We start from the raw sequence: 16,667 nt of genomic DNA, 5'->3' as shown, positions 1-16,667 counted from the left end.
CGGCCCGACAGGCGCGCGGAGGGCAGCCCGAGCCGAGGACCCCGCGGGGAGGCGGGAACGGCGTGAGGGGAGAGCGGGGTCGGGGCGGGGCTGTGAGGGGAGAGCGGGGTCTGAGCTCCACTGTGAGGGGATTCGTTCCTCTGTGGGTGTTCTGGTGCGAGACACACACTCCCTGTGCCTCCACAGCTCCCGAGTCCGCCCCTTGTCCTTCTGCAAATACACTGATGGTTGCTGCAGCTAAATGTGACTGACGTCTCCAAGATAATGATGCTCCTACCTATAAAAATTGTTAATGGAGAAGAAAAACCGTTCAAAACCTACATTTCTTCTGGGAAATGCCTCACATTTCTCCCCATAATCCAATCTAAAGCTGCCTTCTGTCAGCATGAAGCCATTCCCTCTTGTCCTGGCACTCCAGGCTCTTGGTGGCTCCCCTCAAGTCCTGGATGGCCACAATCGGGTCACCCCAAAGCCTTTCACCAAAAAGAAAAAACCTCTTTGATTTCTTTGAAGGCTGTCCATAAGACACACAGTAGTTACCACGTTAATTACAAGCAAATTTTATTGAAAACAAGGTAAAAATCACTGCACTGGACAACACAGCGTGAGAGGTCTGTTTTCCCTGGACACACGACACCGACTCCAGCCAGCAGAGCAATGACACAGCTCCCCTGCCCCACAGCCAAGCCCACTTCTTCTCTTAAATACAAGCCCTGTTTGAAATGCTGTAGCCACGATTACAAAGCAGCTTGCATCTGAAACAGCACGTTAGAAATCACTTATTAAGCACCAGCTTAATAATATTTGCTTCCATATCTTATCTTTTTGCTCTCCCTCTATCACTCATTGACAGGTTTGGTTTTTTCCTTTTTTTTTTTTTTTTTTTTTACTTCATAAGCACTTAATTCTCTCTTGGTACAAAATGTATCCAAAGCAAAGGCAAAAGACTCAAAACATCTTGCTGTGGAAATGCTTAAAGTTGTTGCCACTTTGCTTCACTGCCCAGGGCCTGAGAGACTCTTGTTCATGAACTGCCTCTTCACAAAGCAGATCCACCACTGCAGAAGGAAGTACAGAGTCAGAAAATCAGAAGTGGTTTCCATTGACTTTAAAGTATTCAATCTCTGACACACAACAAATATTAAGGATCCAGTTTTACACATAGCTTTCCACACTTGAATTGAGGTGAACAAGACAACAGGAATGGACACAATGAGTTCATATTACAGGACTTTGAATTAAAACGGGAAATTCTACTTTCTCTTATTTTACTTTTGTTATATTTTATCCCAATACAATCATAAATGACGGATGCATCAGGAAGCTATGCCTTTGAAAGTAAATTAGCCTAAGTGATTTCAACATTAAATGCAGTCACATTTGCACATGAAACATGTGAACACTCAGGAGGTGACTCATTCATTGATTAGCGATTTTTTCAATCTCGACGTGAGGCAAAACAATCGACTTCAAAGCAGCTCTCAAAGCAGAGCTGCCTGGGAAGAGAAACAGCACCTCTCGTGCTTGTGAACTCCTTTTGCAAGCCCAGCCACGAGCAGATGTGCAGTGCTTTGAAGAGCTGAGCCAGACCCCTCTCATTACTGCCCTGCTTTTGAAAGCAACCCAAACTGGCACTCACTGTCACATCACATCAGATTAAATTTACTGATAACTTGCAGCTGTAAATTCAGCCAGGCTTGGCTGAAGTTACCCTCACCCATCATCTCTCTTCTCTCCACACGAGGCTGAACAAGCACCCCCAGCCTCTCACTGACTCTGTGCTGATGCCTCTGAACTCTCACCTTGCTTGGCTTGTCGCTCTGAGGATCAAACACTTTGTCACACAGGCGAAGGCCGGTTTCTTGCCTCAGCTGCTGCAGGTAGGCCCTCATCACCTCTGAAAGCAGCACAGCAAAACCAGGGTGAACTGGGCAGCACCAACCCAGACTGGGTTTAACAGGGACAAGTCAGACTGCTTTAAAGCAGAGAGGGAGTTTCATATCTGCAGGCTGCAGCTGGCTGAGTTGATTAGCTCAACTTATCTATGGAACCAGGGGAATCCTCAAGGTCAGAAAATCCAGCTTGTGCTGCCTTCAGAAGACAGACTGCAGATTTAGAAGATTTAGGTTTAAAGTAATTTTTCTAAGCGCAGTTAATGAAGTGTGACCCTCAGAGGCCCTGGGTCAGCCTTACCTTCCTCCTGCTTGTTGGCAGGTTTGGCGTAAATGGCGTTGAGTGGAAAGCCAGGCTCCCCTGGGATCGGGAAGTTAGTGATTCCCAGCGTGTACATCTCCTTCTCTCCCTGGCCTTTGGAGTTACACTGGAAGAACAATGGGTTAGCAGTTATGAACAACAACTGACACAGCATTAGACCCAAATCTGGGTCTAATTTCACAAATCTGGAACAGGAAAATTCATCAAGAAGAGCAACACAGCACATCCACAGCCTTGGAGTATTTGAGGCTCTGACAGCTGGGACTGGGGTCCACGACAAATCTCCTTCCAGGATTATTTGTTCCCCTGGAAGGAGAATATCATGAAATCCTTTCCTTAGAGCAATCCTCAGAACAGACTGTTTCCCACCTGCACAGGAATTCAGTTTTCTTACCTTTTGCAGCTTTTTCAGGCATTCAGAAATGTAGAGGGTGACATAGATCAGTGTTCTGTCAGCCTCATTCTGCAAAACAAGAGCAGGAACTCTTAGATTACAGGACTTTGTGGAACTGATAAAGTCTGAAACAGGAATGAATTCAAGCCATTTTGGGCTACAGTTTCCCCATGAGAGAGAGATTTGCAATTCATGACATTTACCCAACTTTAAAGATCAAGTGGAAGGGGAGTTTGTGATCTTCCAGAATTACTTCCTTGAAAATGAATCTATATTCACAGCACCAACCCTCCAAAGAACTAGAATATCCTCAGTATCTCAAAAAATTACCTTAATTTCATAATTTTTGAAGAAAACATTCGCTTTGAAGTAGTAGATGGCTTCATCTATAATATCTGTGTCCTTAGCTATAAAAAAGAAATACAGAGTTAAGCAGTGCACTGTTACACTACATTTGTCATAACTTTTACTCACTGAAGTACATAAATAAGGATTACTACAAAAGCAAAACCATGGTATTTACAAAAAGCAGAAGTCAGCACCACGTAACAGAAAACTTCTGAAACACCCTGAGTTCAGACTGTAATATTTAAGCTTCCTACTCCCTTCTCCTTCCCCTCTGATATGTCACTTCACAAACAGCAGCAATTCAGCAGTTCCCCACTTTTCTACCACTTTTGAGTAACTCATCAGAGTTTTAACATCATAAAAGGATAGAAAAAAAGTTTTTGGAGAAAGCACAATCACTCATATTCTATTATCCTCTTCAAATAAAGGAAGGGAGCAGAACACAGTGACAATCTGACTTTTGCTACCATCCAAGACTGCTTAAATCCAGAAACACTTCCTTTCCATTTCCCTGTTCAAACTGAACCCCACATTTCTGGGGAACAGCTTGCCTGGGAAGTTCAGGTGTTGAAGGGGAATCTGCCCTGGCTGCCTTTGAGCCCTGTTGGGGTGCCTGGAATTTAATTTCAGTTTCTGAAGCCCCACACCCTCAGTGCTGCTGTCCCTCAGAGCAGCCCAGAGCGTAAGCTCTCCGTAGCTAAACCTCCACTTCCTCTGCCACAGAGGCTTCACACCAGCACAGCCTCCTCAAAACCCTGCTCAGAGCACAGGGGGAAGCACCAGAACAGCAACCAGAGGCTTGGGTTACTGAAACCACGGACTCAACATGGGGCATGATTATCTCTGCATAATTATTTTCTACGATTTGCACAGCTGAAATAGTTGAAAACTTTCCTCCTCTCTGCAAAGCTTTCCATTTCCCACTGGTGACTCTTGCTGGGGCTGGCTTAGAGCAGCCCCTGAGATGATGAGCTACATCCAGTAATTCAGAGATTATTATAAACTTACTTTCTCGAGGCGCTGGGCCCTTGAACTGGCTTCTGATGGGTAACAGTGCCATGTTCCCAATTAGCTTGGTGTCTGAGTCCATTAAAGTGGAGTGGTAAGCCTAGGGACAGGGAGAGCTGGTTATTGATCCTACTGAAAATAGACATTTCCATATCCAATCATGCGTCTTCATCAAGCAGGAGTCACAGCCTAGTTCATTATGATGCTTCCAGCATTTTTTCCTTGCAGAAACAATTGCTATTTTCTATTTAAGTCCAGATCTTGGTGCCATGCTGGTGAAGACCAGGAAAGCACCAGGAGATTGGATAAAATCTGTATTGTCGGTCTGCAAGCACAGTTCATGCTCAGGCTGCCTGACCCCATCCTGGCAGCCCTGTTCACCTGCCTGAATTTTGGGGCATTGCACTGAAAGTTAGTTGGTCATTAAAAAAAATTGTAATTTATTTCCATGTCTGGCTATTAGTAGTAGATAATTATTAAAATAGCCAGGCTTAATGCAGTAAAAACAAACCAACAAAACTGATTTAAGTGAAAAACAAACCAGCTTTCTGCATACAACAAATTCTTCCTGGAAAAACGAATGAGTTCAGTTTTAGGCACTTTCCAAGGCGCTGTGCCAGGCACTGGGAATCTCTCATCTCACAACCCACCTTTCATGGGGGGCAGAGGAGGATGCGACTGGGAGGGGCTGGGTGTGAGAATCAGTTTATTCCACTGAGGGGAAGGTGGTGCCAACAAAGCCAGAGCAAAGCCCTGCTGGGGCCGCCCTCTCCCCCGCTGCTGCCGGGGTTCGCACCCTCCGGGCTGAGGAGGAGGAGGAAGAGGAAGAGGAGGAGGAGGAGGAAGAGGAAGAGGAAGAAGAGGAAGAAGAGGAAGAGGAAGGCGCTGGCCCTACAGCAGCCTCCCATGAAGAGCCATTCCCCGCTCCCCGCAGTGCCCGCGGCCAGACCCCGCAGCGAGCAGAGCCCCCTTCCCCGGGCCGGGATCGCCCCCGCCGCCCCGGCCCGGCCCCGCCGCCCCCGCCCTCCGGGGCCGCGCAGCGCCGGGCGCGGAGCCGCTCACCGGCATCTCGAAGGGCAGGAGGCGGCTCGGCGGGGCCGGGCCGGAGGGGAGCGGGGCGAACCGGCCAGGAAAGCGGGCACAGAGCTTCCTCCTCCGCCTACGCTGCAGGAAATGAGGCAGCGGCAGAGGCGGTGCGAGGAGGGGAAGCGGGAGCCGCGCACCGCCCCGGAGGCAGCGCTGTGCCCGGGCGCTGCCCGTACGCGGAACGGCCGCGCAGAGGCACTGCTCCACCAGGGCACTGCCGGCACCGGGAGGGGCCCGGCAGGCAGCGCTCCTGTCGGGGAAGGGGTGCCGGGATGCTTCGCTCCCAGCTGGTTTCTCTCCCGTGCGTTTCCAGCACAGCCCAGCCGGCGGCACGGGGCACTTCGTGTAAGGAACAGAAGAGGGGTCCAAACGCGCTGTGTTCGGAGGGATACAATACTTTAGGTGCACATTCCAATCGCCGTCAAACCATTACCTTCCCTGAGAGCCAGGGTTGGTGAAATTGTCCTCTGGTATCTGACTCCCGGCATGAGTCAGGGAGACAAAATGGGGAGGTTTGGAAGGTGTCACAGTAATTCAACTGCAGGGCTGGGGTTTGTCCTTTCAACACGCCCCAAGCATGGCTCATCCCAAGGCAGTCTGGAGGTGAATTAAACCACGGTAGTTTCCCCAGCTTTTGAATGGTTTAATTCAGCCAGATCAAGATTTTTCTGAGTCCTTTTCCTCTAGATATGCAGGATTTGCTGGTCTGTTGAACCTCTTGCCCAGTTCTGGCTCTGCTTTTCTATAGGTACTAACACTGGTCTATGTATTTTTATAACACACAGAAGCATAGCAAAAAAAAATTGTTTATTAAAGTAGATACGAGTTCATGTAACTCACTCTCCATTATAAATATTAGTTATTTTACAGATAACACATCAAGTGTGTTTGTGTAGGGGTTGGGGTTTTTTTATTTTATTTTTATTTTTTATTAAAAACAAAGTATTTTCCTCCCAGTTTGAACATGTTTCTTACTCGTCCACACGATCTTGAAAGTATTCATCCACAAGAGCAGATTTATCTTCTTCACATTCCTGTTAAAAAAAAAAAAAAACAAACAGAAAAACATAAACCTTCCTGGGATGAACACAGGAATCATTAGGAGACTTTGAACAGTCATGCAGAAAAACATCTAAATGATATCAGTGGTCATTTCTGGCATTTGAAGGTTAAAATTCTGTTAATTTTGAAAACCAAAGCAATATTTTTAAACAACCATTTGATCAACCTGCATACTCAAGATGATATTAAAGAATTTCATTTTTATAACTAAATGAAGATGATACAAGCATTGTCACTGAAAGACCAAACATGGCTTATTTTGAACAGTACTAAGACAATAATTTATTAGCAAGGCAAAGAACATATTTATATCACAACTTCTATTATGGATACTTTCCAATTTTTCATCTTCTCACCAACAATCCCTTACCTTTGGTTCTTTAAATTCCAGATCCTCTCCATACTGAATGGTGAAGTCGATGTGCTGCAGGACGATGTTGATGCTTTCCTCATCAGAGCGATCCAAAGGCAGGAACCGAACCATGCCATAGTCATCAATCTGCACAAGGATTCACGGGACGTGGGCAGGGAAATGCACAAAGTTCATTCTCAATCACAGCACTCAAAGCCACTTCCTTAAACCCCTCGTTTCTGGACTTCTAAAATACCATTTAGTCACACTGCAAACCAATGGCAATTCCCTCCTCAGAACACCTGGCTACCAATCCTGAGTTCTACACAGCAGCAAATTCCCAAAACTGCCAACAGAAAAGAATTCAAAGAAAATGTATTTGCTATAATCCAGATATCAAGACTATCATATTAGTAGTATCAAGAATCTCATGCTTATCTGAAGAACTAAAAAACGGAGTCAAAAAGGGGCAGAAAATGATAGTGAATTTTAGGGTACCAGCTCAAAAGCAGTATACTTACCAATCCACATATAGATTTGGTCAGTTTTTTAAACCTTTTGCTTTTCAATATATTTGTAGAATCTTCAATCATAGAATACATATCTGGATCCAAGTACCTGGAGAAACAAAGTCATCATCACCACTGAAAGTCTCGTTCAGAATGACACAAAAGATCCAATATAATTATTTACAGAAAAATCCAGAGATCAGTACAAACATGGAGCTATTCTTTTGACTCTGACTAAATTAAGCATCTTACCCAGATGTTTAAACACTATTGTTTGAAATAAACACAATCCATCTTCTCCCACTCCAAAAGAGCATGTTTTAATTGTGGGAAACATTAGACTCAACTTTTGAGTTGAACTTTGCCTCAGTATATTGTACTACAGAGTAAATAATTTTTTGGAACTTACTTTTCTATTTCCTTCTTGGCTTTCTTGCTCAGCAAATCCATTTTGGTCATGACGTTAATCTGTGGAATCTCCAAAGATATCATTGCACTGAGAGCTGCCAGGATTCCAGAAATAAACTTGAAGAGGATGAAAAATGATGTATTAAAGTACAGAAAAGCACAACACAAACACGCAGGACACTCAACCACAGGCCAAATCTGGTCATGAATATACAGAACATGGACACAAAGCCACGTGAGGAATCATTCTCTGTTGGAAAAAGGAGGTGCCGAGTACCCCCTCAATTTTTGGAGCCTCAAATATGGATCTGCCACTGAAAAGAGCATTAAGAAAACCCAGACCCTTCTTGGGACAGTCACTGCTAAATGGGGAAGGTGGCCTGCTTGTTCTTGGGGTCTGAGAAAGCTCTCGTGGAATCACAGAAGAATTTGGGTGGGAAGGGACTTCTGGAGGTTACCTGGCTCCTACAACTGCTCAAACAGAAGCACTTCCAGGTCAGACCAGGCTGCTCTGGGGTTTGCCCAGTCAAGTTTAGACTCTGTGAATGCCTGTCCTAGTCTGAGCACTCTCACAGTGCTGGCTGTCTTTCCATCCATCTGGGACTGTCCTTGCTGCAGGCTGTGCCTGAGGCAGCTGGTGACAGCAACCACATCTCCCTGGACCTGGCAATTTTTCCTCTGGGCAAACCCAGCTCCCTGGATGGCTCAGACTTGTTGTTCTTTATAAAAATGAAGTTTATTAACAGATTTCAAATGGATACCTTGAAAGATTCCACCATGAACTGAGAATCCACGAGGAAAACTCCACAGACACGGAATTCCCACTGCTGCAGCTGCTCCACCAACTGCTTCATCACTGGCAGGTGTGTGTAGAGCTCAATCTGACCTGGGGCACACTCAGGATGTTAACAGGTTGGAATGTGAAGCAAACAGGAACAGTCCACAGTTATATGTAGACAGGGGAACTGGACTTAAATAAAAACTGGTAAGGAAAGCACCCTCTTTTCAGGCAGCTCTGACTGTGTTTGGGTGAAGTGAAAAATAAATAAAAGGAGGTTTTTTCCTCCTTTGGTCTCCAGTTAGTGCTAGTTTGCAGTTGCCACAGCTCATGATGCTACCAAACATCTGTGCAGTCTCACCCAGATCAGCCCAGGACCAAGTTCACTCCTGAGACACCTGAAAGTGACTCTGACAACTGTTAACAGCTCAACAAAATGGGAATTATCACAACAGTCTACAACCAAATTTTCCAATGCTTATGAATAGTGATACCAAAACATTGGCATGTGCTTACCTGGGCAATCAAACAAAACATAGTCATCCTCCACGTGCCCGAGGCTCTCCTCCAGCCAGCTGAAGTTATTGGCAAAGTATTCCATGCAAAACACCAAGCCACCATTGGGGCCAAACCTCAGGGACTCATCTTCCATGACATCGTCCACTTCTATCAGCTCGCGGATGTCTGCACACACAAACGGCACCAAAGGCAGGGAATGAGCTCTGCAGGGAGGGAATGGGCTCTGCAGGCTGGGAATAGGCTCTGCAGGAATTTGGCAGCTGAGAAAACCAACAGGATTTCATAGCAGTGCTGTGGGATCTCCCTGGCACAGCCAGCAGCCAAACACAACAGGTTAAGTTCATGAAACTTACACAAATGCTTTAATTCCCCAAATAAATATATGCTAAATACTTCCTGGACTTATTTGGGGGATTCTTTTGAGGGTTCCTGGTGACTGTCTGGGAAACATCTCATTCCCCAGATTTTGCTCTTATGGTCCTGGATCTTCTAATTAATCTCTTCTGAAAGTATCTCAGCTGTGGCCAGATCAAGATGCGCTTTTCTTATCGTCTTTGTCCAGACACAAACACTGTTGCTGCTCTCAAAGCTGAGGCATCTGCCGGTACATCTCAACCACCGGTGCAGGTAAATACAGGGATTGAGCAGGAGCTGGCACAGGGCAACAGCCCGTGATGCGGGGAGGTATCCCTGGTACAAGAGTGCGTTAATCTCTGATATCTCTGAGCACTATTTGCTACCAGACTAGAATTACCAGACTAGAATCACCAATTTAAGGCTCACACGCTATTTTATTGAAACGATTTTCCCACTTCTTCCTGCACTGCTGCACGGGCTCCGTTTTAGAGGAACAGAACCGGTCCGGGCGCACGGCCAGGGGTCGGCTGGAAGTCCAGCCGTGCTCGGGGCCGCCGGGGCCCAGCCGTGCCGGGGCCGCCGCTCACCTGCCATGACGGGGTAGCTGAAGAGCTCGGCCGCCGGGTCCAGGTTCACCACCTGCACGGCGCGGCCCAGCGCCTCGCAGTGCTGCACCATGGTGGAGCAGTACGTGCTCTGCAAGGCATACACGGCCGTTAGAAGCCGTCATGGGGCTCCCGCCGCCCCGGTTCCCCGCCGTTCCCCGCGTTCCCCGCTCACCTTCCCGCTGCCCGCCGGGCCCATCACCAACTGCGCGTACCGGGGCATGGCGGCAGCGGCCCGGCGGGGAATGGCCGCTGCGGTGCCCCGTAGTTCGGCCGAGCCCGTGACGGCTCAGCGCATGGCCCCGCCCGCCGCGGTACGGCGAGCCGGCGGGGTCAAACCGTGCACGCCCCTCTCGCGAGACGGCGGCGCTGGGGCGGGCGCACGTGCGCGCGCGGTGAGGGACCGGGACCCGCCGCGGCCCGAGGGGCCTCCGGTAACACCGACACCGCCCCCGGGCCCCCCCGCCCCGCTCCGCTCAGCCCCCGCCGGAGGGCTCCCGCACGCGCCCGCTCCCTCTCCTCCGGAGCCGCGGCGCCGCCGCCGCCGCCCCTCGCAGGGATCCCCCCCGGTGCTTGTACCGAGCATCCTCCCGGCGCCCTCCGTACCGTCAGCCCCGGCACCGCCCCGCCCTGCGAGCCCGCCCCTCCTCAGGTACCCGAACCGCATCCTCCCGGCTCCCCCCCATCCCCTTCAGTTCTGCCCTCACGGATACCCCCGCTCCCCCATCCCACCGTGTCCGTGATCCCCACCGTGTCCGGTGTCCCAGCACCCTTCCCGACCCGCCCTCACTTCTGCCCCCGGAGCACCGGGCACCCCCCGGGCCTCTGTGGGGTCTCACGAACGCCCAGCACCTCACCGTGCCCGTCTGTCCCTGTCCCTCTGTCCTGAACCCACCGCCTCGGGAATTTCCCTCAGCGTTCCTCGCTGCTCAGCACGGCTCGTACGACACCCCAAGCTCCCTCACACATGTCCTGTCCTGTCCTGTCTGTTCCCACCGTCCTGGGGGATTTCCTGTGTGTTCCAAACTCTTTCCTTGTTGACTTCTGTCTTCTAAGTGCCTTGCTTGAAAACGTGTGTGTAGACCACTATTACATTCATTAGTGGCTTGAGTTTGCTTCCCTTTTTTTATGCTCTGGTTTGGTTTTTTTTCCTCAGTGTTCTTGGATCAGATTGTGGCTCTTCAGGCACTGATTTAAATGACCCCTTTCCTTTGCTAATATGCAAGAGGTACCTGCCCCCAGTGCCCCCACTGTTTGTGTGCCACTGATTTAACATGATACTTCACTGAATTGTCCTTAACCCAGTGTGTTCTCTAATTCCATGTGGGTTTCTGAAAGATTTTTCTTCATTTTGTGGTGCTTTGGCTTCTTTCCCCTTACGTGCTAGAACTCCGATTCTGCTTGGTGTCCTTTGTAGCAGTTCTCCCCATGTTTTCATTATCTTTGACTCCCGTTTTCCTCTCCCTGATCTCTCTCTCTCTCTTTTGCCACTTGCCCCTCTTTCCTCTGGGATTCTGGAGCTGGGAGGGCTGTGACTGACTCAAACCCAGAGCCTGGGTGCTGATTGTGTCCCCTGTGCCCCACAGGTCGGTGACATGGCCACGGATGTGGCCGAGCCCGTGGTCCCTGAGTGCAGAGGGGACGGCAGGAGCGGAGCCAGGTCCGACGCCGATTACCCCCTGCGGGTGCTCTACTGTGGAGGCAAGTGCTGGGACGGGACTGGGACAGGACTGGGAGCACACATCCCTTCCTGCAGGAAGCCATTAGCACAGAAAAGCTCTGAGCATTAGTATGACAGCAAGAAATGGAATACATTAAACTGTACTGTGTTTGGAAGCGTTCTTTACTCGTTCTGTTTGTAGTTATGTGGGGGAAATTTAAAGGGAGGCAAATTGTCCGTACAGGTGTGTTTTTAGATAGGAATGTAATTTTGCTCCAGGCTGGAATACAGTAGGAAACAGCCCTGCACAGTTGGTTTGGCTGTCCCCTCTTTGTGACATTGGCAGCTCTTGGAGAAAGGAAAGCTGACCAAACCACCTGGTGCCTTGTTCAGTGTCTCCTTTGCCTCAGGTAGAAGTGGTGTTTTGTTCTGTAGCTTTTCCCAACCTTGGGCTTCTCCTTCCCTTCCCTCAGTGACTGGCAGCTCTTGCTGTGATGGTTTTACCCTAATGCAGAGCGTGTAAGCACAGGTCTAATGAGAGAGGAATTAAAATGTGGGGTGGCAACAATAAAGAAATGTTTTTGAGTCAGTGTGTGGTTATAACCAGAAGTTATGTAAGAACCCATCCCTGACTTTGAAACACCATTTGGAATTTAATTACTAAGGCTGTAAGTAAAAAGTAAAAAATGCCTTTTGTAATCTGTTCTTTTTTTTCTCCTTCTTTCTCCAGTCTGTTCGTTGCCAACAGAGGTAATTTTTTGTCCAAATTTCCTTCTATCCTATTATGCCCTATATTGGTGTATTTCTGATGTATTTTGTCATTCCTCCACTAACAACATTCATATGGCTTTTCTCTAGTACTGTGAATACATGCCTGATGTGACTAAATGCAGACAATGGTTAGAAAAGAATTTTCCAGATGAGTTTGCAAAACTTACAGTAGGTAAGAGTCTTTTCTGTTTTCTAACTGGTATGTGTCCTTGGACACATTTGGAAATTTCTGTCCAGTTCTTATCTCTTTCCTTTTCCTGCTGTATCATGTGAAAGGTAATGCTTTGGATGCTCTGAAATAGGTTTTATAATGTCAGAAAACACTAAATAATCAATTTATAGTTTAATTAATAATATTTGAGCTTTCTTAGGATTCCTGCCATAAACATCCATGCACTTGTTTCCCATCAGAGTTAGTTTATTGGATTTTATGTCTTTCCAGTCTACAGTGGATGGCTGGAGGAAAGGCCATTAATATTGGGGAACTTATTTGTTTGTATTTGGAATTTCAATATTAACATTATCATTAATTTCTGTCGCTCTGTGCAAGAGCCTTTGTTGAAATTGTCCCTGTAGCTTGGAGCTGAGGCTTTTCTGGAGTCTAATTTGCACAAATACTGTAGTGAAGATGTAACATGCATCAGTCAAAAGGCTGCTGCACTTCAGCATAGTTTACTGATTTAGCAAAATATCACTTTACTTACTTCCTGTTCCTGTAAGGCTGTGGGTGTTTGATCACTAATTTTGTTCTTTTTTCCCCCCCTCGCTCCTTTCTGCTGCATTTTAGAAAATTCACCTAAACAGGAAGCTGGGGTTGGAGAAGGCCAAGGAAATGTGGGAGGAGGAGAAGAAGAGGAGAAGAAGAAGCAAAAGAGAGGCAAGGTCTAAATAGTTGATTGTGGTACTGATTTCAAAGCAGTTTGGGGCATCCCTTTCTCACCTGCTGGTCTGGAGCAGGGCACAAATTCCTTGCATTTTGGTGGCTAGCTCTGCAATGTAGGGAATATCTTCCTCCCTGTGGTCTGTGCCAATGGAAATGTTGGACAGGAGGGACAGGCAGGGAGAGGTGACCTGCGTCCTGTGCCCCACTGTTCCTGTCACCACTGTCACACTCAGGGAGCAGCTCCTCCCAAGCTGGAATCAGCTGGCATTTCTCCCAGAATGCTGAGCCCTGTTGAGCAGCACTTTATGGGCTGCTTGCAGAGTGGAACAAAGGCTGCTCCCCTCTGGTAATGCCTCATGACTCTGCTCTGCCTTTGTTCCTTCCACCTCTCTGTATTCACAGAACAGGATTTGGTTTCGTGCTTTTAAATCTCTTACCTGTGTGTCCATTAGCAGCTGTGTCTCCTCCCAGCAGCACTAATGAAAAACATTCTCAAAACTTTGGAAGACATAAAGTTATGTGGAACAGTTTAAACACACTTTTATCTTAATCGTTGGAGCTCTTTCTGCTGAATTAATTAACATGCTTTCCACTATAAATCAGAGTTCTGGAGCTGTTAATATGTATCTGCCTGTGCAGTTGTGTGTAATGCTCCAGAATTTATGGTTAATACCCAGTAGTTTCATATTTTATGCCACATATATTTTTGTTTTATTTTTGGTATCTTGGTAACCAGTTTAATTTACCTTCTCAGCAGGCAATGTCTAGTGACAACAGTAATTCATGTTCTGTAACTTGGATGCTTTTCCCAGAGATTTCAGGACATTTTATTTCAACATTAATTTGTTGTGAGGGGTGGTATGATTAGTTTTAAGTCTGGTATTTGGTTCTAAAATAATAGTGTTTAAAATATTTGGTGATTTTTCTCCTAAAAGCTAAAGTTTCATGAAAACATACAGCATGGTGTTAAGTAGGATGGTGTAAGAGTGACCATAAGAGTGTGAGGGAAAACAAGCACAAACTTCATGAGACACTGCTGAAACTCACTGAAGGAAATTTAAGGCAGAAATTTACTGTCTAAAAATTATCAGCCACCAGTTTATAATAAAACAGAATTGAAAGTGCTGCGTGTTAGAAACAGAAACAGCCACAGGGGTTGGTTTACTTGTCATAAATTCTTTAAGTTTTCATGCTGAGAAGGCTCAGAAACAGGAAACTTTGGTTACCCTGGAATAACATGGTGGCTGTACACGAAGTTAGCTGAGATCTTAATCTGGCCTGAAGAATCCTAATGAGTGCAATGCGTATTTTGCATGCTTTACTCTGACTCAGAAATGCCTGAAATGGGGAGTGTTCCCACAGGCTGGCCTTGGAGCAGGCAGGGGAAGGTGGTGGGTGTTAAATGGAGAGGGCTTGGGGTGCTGTGCCTGGCTGCTCTCACAGTGTGGGGCTGGCTGCTGGCTCACATTTCCCTGCCTGGTTCACTGTGGGGTCGTGCACAGGTGTCCAGAACTTGATCTGCTCTTTAACCCAGCAGCCTGGGCAAAGCAGGACCTTGTGTGGCCTCAGGAAATGGGCATGAGCAGCTTGCTTTGCCTCAGACACAAACCATGAGAATCTTAAAATAGTTGTGGAAAATATCAAAGAAAAATTTATTTCTAGAATTATGTAGATCTAGATCAAGCACAGTAATTGGTAAAGTGTGGGGAAAAGCCCTTTCTTTGCTGATTGTGGTGGGGGTCTGCTGTGCAACCTCTGCTTGAATGCACATTTGACATGTATATATTGTTATTTCTCATAATACTGGACTTAGATGATGTGGGATCTTTCTTAAATAATAATAAATCTCAGACAATGTGCAAAATAAATTTTTGTTTACCAATAGTGTTGGGGAGTTAACAGTTTCTTTGTTTATAGGGGCAAAATCTGACCTTGTATGTTTTTTAATTTGATGAACTATGACATAATTAATCATGTAACCTTTAATTAATTAATCGTGTAACCTTAATTAATCAGGTAACCTTCTGCTCTGTTTTAAAGGTGGAAGAGGTCAGATAAAACAGAAGAAGAAGACTGTACCACAGAAAGTTACGATAGCTAAAATTCCCAGAGCAAAGAAAAAATACGTCACAAGAGTGTGTGGCCTTGCCACATTTGGTGAGTTTGGCTTCTCCTGGTATTGGATGTGCCTGCCTTTACCCTCATGATATTTCTTCTGGTTGTATTCCACTGGGGAATCTGCTTCCAGCTGTGAGATGGAAGTCCCAAGGTGCTTTTAGCAGTTCCAAGGCTCAAAGGACACTGACTTCCCACAGGGGTAAATTATTAAGGTTCTTATTGCCTTAATAAAGACAAAGAGGGTTACAGGTTTTTTTGAAACAGGGTGCAGACTCACCTCAACAGAACATGTAGAGGACATTCAGCAATTTCTACCTTGAAGCATTTGTAGATCAGTAGAGTCAGATGTTTTGGGTGTAAACAGCAGACTTGGCTTTCAGTGGAAACTCTAGCAAAGCTTCAACTGTAAAGTGCCACCACTTTTTCAAGTTAAAACAAGATTTTGGCTTTAATCTTGAGAAAATATTTTTATGACAACAACTGTACTTAAATAGTTCATTTTTCCCCGGGCAGAAATTGATCTTAAGGAAGCACAAAGGTTTTTTGCTCAGAAATTTTCCTGCGGTGCCTCAGTAACAGGAGAAGATGAAATCATCATTCAGGGGGACTTCACAGATGACATTATTGATGTAATCCAGGAGAAGTGGCCTGAGGTAATAAACCTTTCTTTCTCTCAGGAAGACAAACACTTTTCCACATTAGCCTGTGATTTACCAATGATTTTGGAGAAGGGATTCATCTTTGGCAGCACAGATTGGTGCACAAAAATAAAAGAGCAGTTGTTGCATTCCCACCCTACAGTGAGGGAGGCATTTCAGAATAATGCAGCTGTCAAATATCTGTGCCTTCTTTGTCACCATTTCTTAACAGTGAGTGTCTAAGTATTCTTACATTGCCATCCTATTTTTCAACACCTCGTAAAATATTGCAAAATTTAAACAAACAAAAAAGCCCCAAGCCCCACACATTTGTGCTTCAGAAGAGATCAGCCAGTGTGGGTTGGACTGAAATTTAAAGCTGAGAGCCGTAATTGCAAGGGCTTTCTCTGACTCTCCCTTGTCCTGGCATTTCCCAAGTGGAATTCTCTATGGTTTAAGTCCATAGGGCTGTCCTTATTCCCAGCCCTGCAGGCTCAGCTGTGTCCTGTGAGCACGTGTCACTCACCCAGGATTTACAGCAGGGGATCTGGAATGGGGCTCTTCACTTCTCCCACACTTCACTACATTTACAGGGTGTATGTTGAAGGAGGCATATAAAAAAAAATACTTAATTTGCTGTGTTGTGGCTTTTTCTCCCTAGGTGGATGATGACAGCATTGAAGATCTTGGAGAAGTCAAGAAGTGATAATGGAGGACTACCTTTATTTAATTATATGGTTATAAATGATATAGCAAAAGTGAGGCTTCTAAATCCATTTGCTCTGCAGTGAAACTGTGGAGAACCCATGTCCTTGGCATTCTCACTGTTCTGTATAGGCTGCTTGGTTTTCTTTTTTGTTTTTGGGTTTTTTTTGTGATATTTGCCAAAGTTAAATTGGGGTTCTACCATGCTTAAGCATGAAGTAGATTTAAATAAAATTACTGTTCCTCACTGAA

The 16,667-nt window shown here is 46.2% G+C and overlaps 3 protein-coding genes across 3 annotated transcripts; 1 reads left to right on the top strand and 2 right to left on the bottom strand.

Moving 5' to 3' along the window:
• Positions 1-544: 544 nt before the first annotated feature.
• Positions 545-5,152, bottom strand: ARPC3 (actin related protein 2/3 complex subunit 3). Its single transcript, XM_071445039.1, has 7 exons — positions 5,027-5,152; positions 3,965-4,064; positions 2,939-3,015; positions 2,609-2,677; positions 2,194-2,320; positions 1,803-1,897; positions 545-1,058 (listed from the first exon to the last, which is right to left on the bottom strand). Exons 1-7 carry the CDS (start codon positions 5,030-5,032, stop codon positions 996-998), a joined length of 537 nt encoding a protein of 178 aa, XP_071301140.1. The 5' UTR covers positions 5,033-5,152; the 3' UTR covers positions 545-995.
• A 688-nt stretch (positions 5,153-5,840) lies between these two features.
• GPN3 (GPN-loop GTPase 3) lies at positions 5,841-9,974 on the bottom strand. The gene is made up of 8 exons (XM_071445038.1): positions 9,816-9,974; positions 9,623-9,731; positions 8,676-8,843; positions 8,143-8,267; positions 7,383-7,498; positions 6,986-7,082; positions 6,483-6,611; positions 5,841-6,084 (listed from the first exon to the last, which is right to left on the bottom strand). The coding sequence occupies exons 1-8, from the start codon at positions 9,861-9,863 to the stop codon at positions 6,022-6,024; spliced, it is 855 nt and encodes a 284-aa protein (XP_071301139.1). The 5' UTR covers positions 9,864-9,974; the 3' UTR covers positions 5,841-6,021.
• Positions 9,975-11,227: 1,253 nt separating this feature from the next.
• DENR (density regulated re-initiation and release factor) lies at positions 11,228-16,667 on the top strand. Its single transcript, XM_071445040.1, has 7 exons — positions 11,228-11,341; positions 12,031-12,050; positions 12,159-12,243; positions 12,859-12,948; positions 14,995-15,111; positions 15,586-15,725; positions 16,372-16,667. The coding sequence occupies exons 1-7, from the start codon at positions 11,236-11,238 to the stop codon at positions 16,414-16,416; spliced, it is 603 nt and encodes a 200-aa protein (XP_071301141.1). The 5' UTR covers positions 11,228-11,235; the 3' UTR covers positions 16,417-16,667.

This window comes from Agelaius tricolor, unplaced genomic scaffold (genome assembly GCF_023055355.1).
Source record: "Agelaius tricolor isolate 1412-34295 unplaced genomic scaffold, bAgeTri1.0.p SCAF_20, whole genome shotgun sequence".
NCBI classification, from domain to species: Eukaryota; Metazoa; Chordata; class Aves; order Passeriformes; family Icteridae; genus Agelaius; species Agelaius tricolor.
The sequence above is the reverse complement of the archived record's forward strand: the minus strand, read 5'-3'. Positions and strand labels throughout refer to the sequence as shown.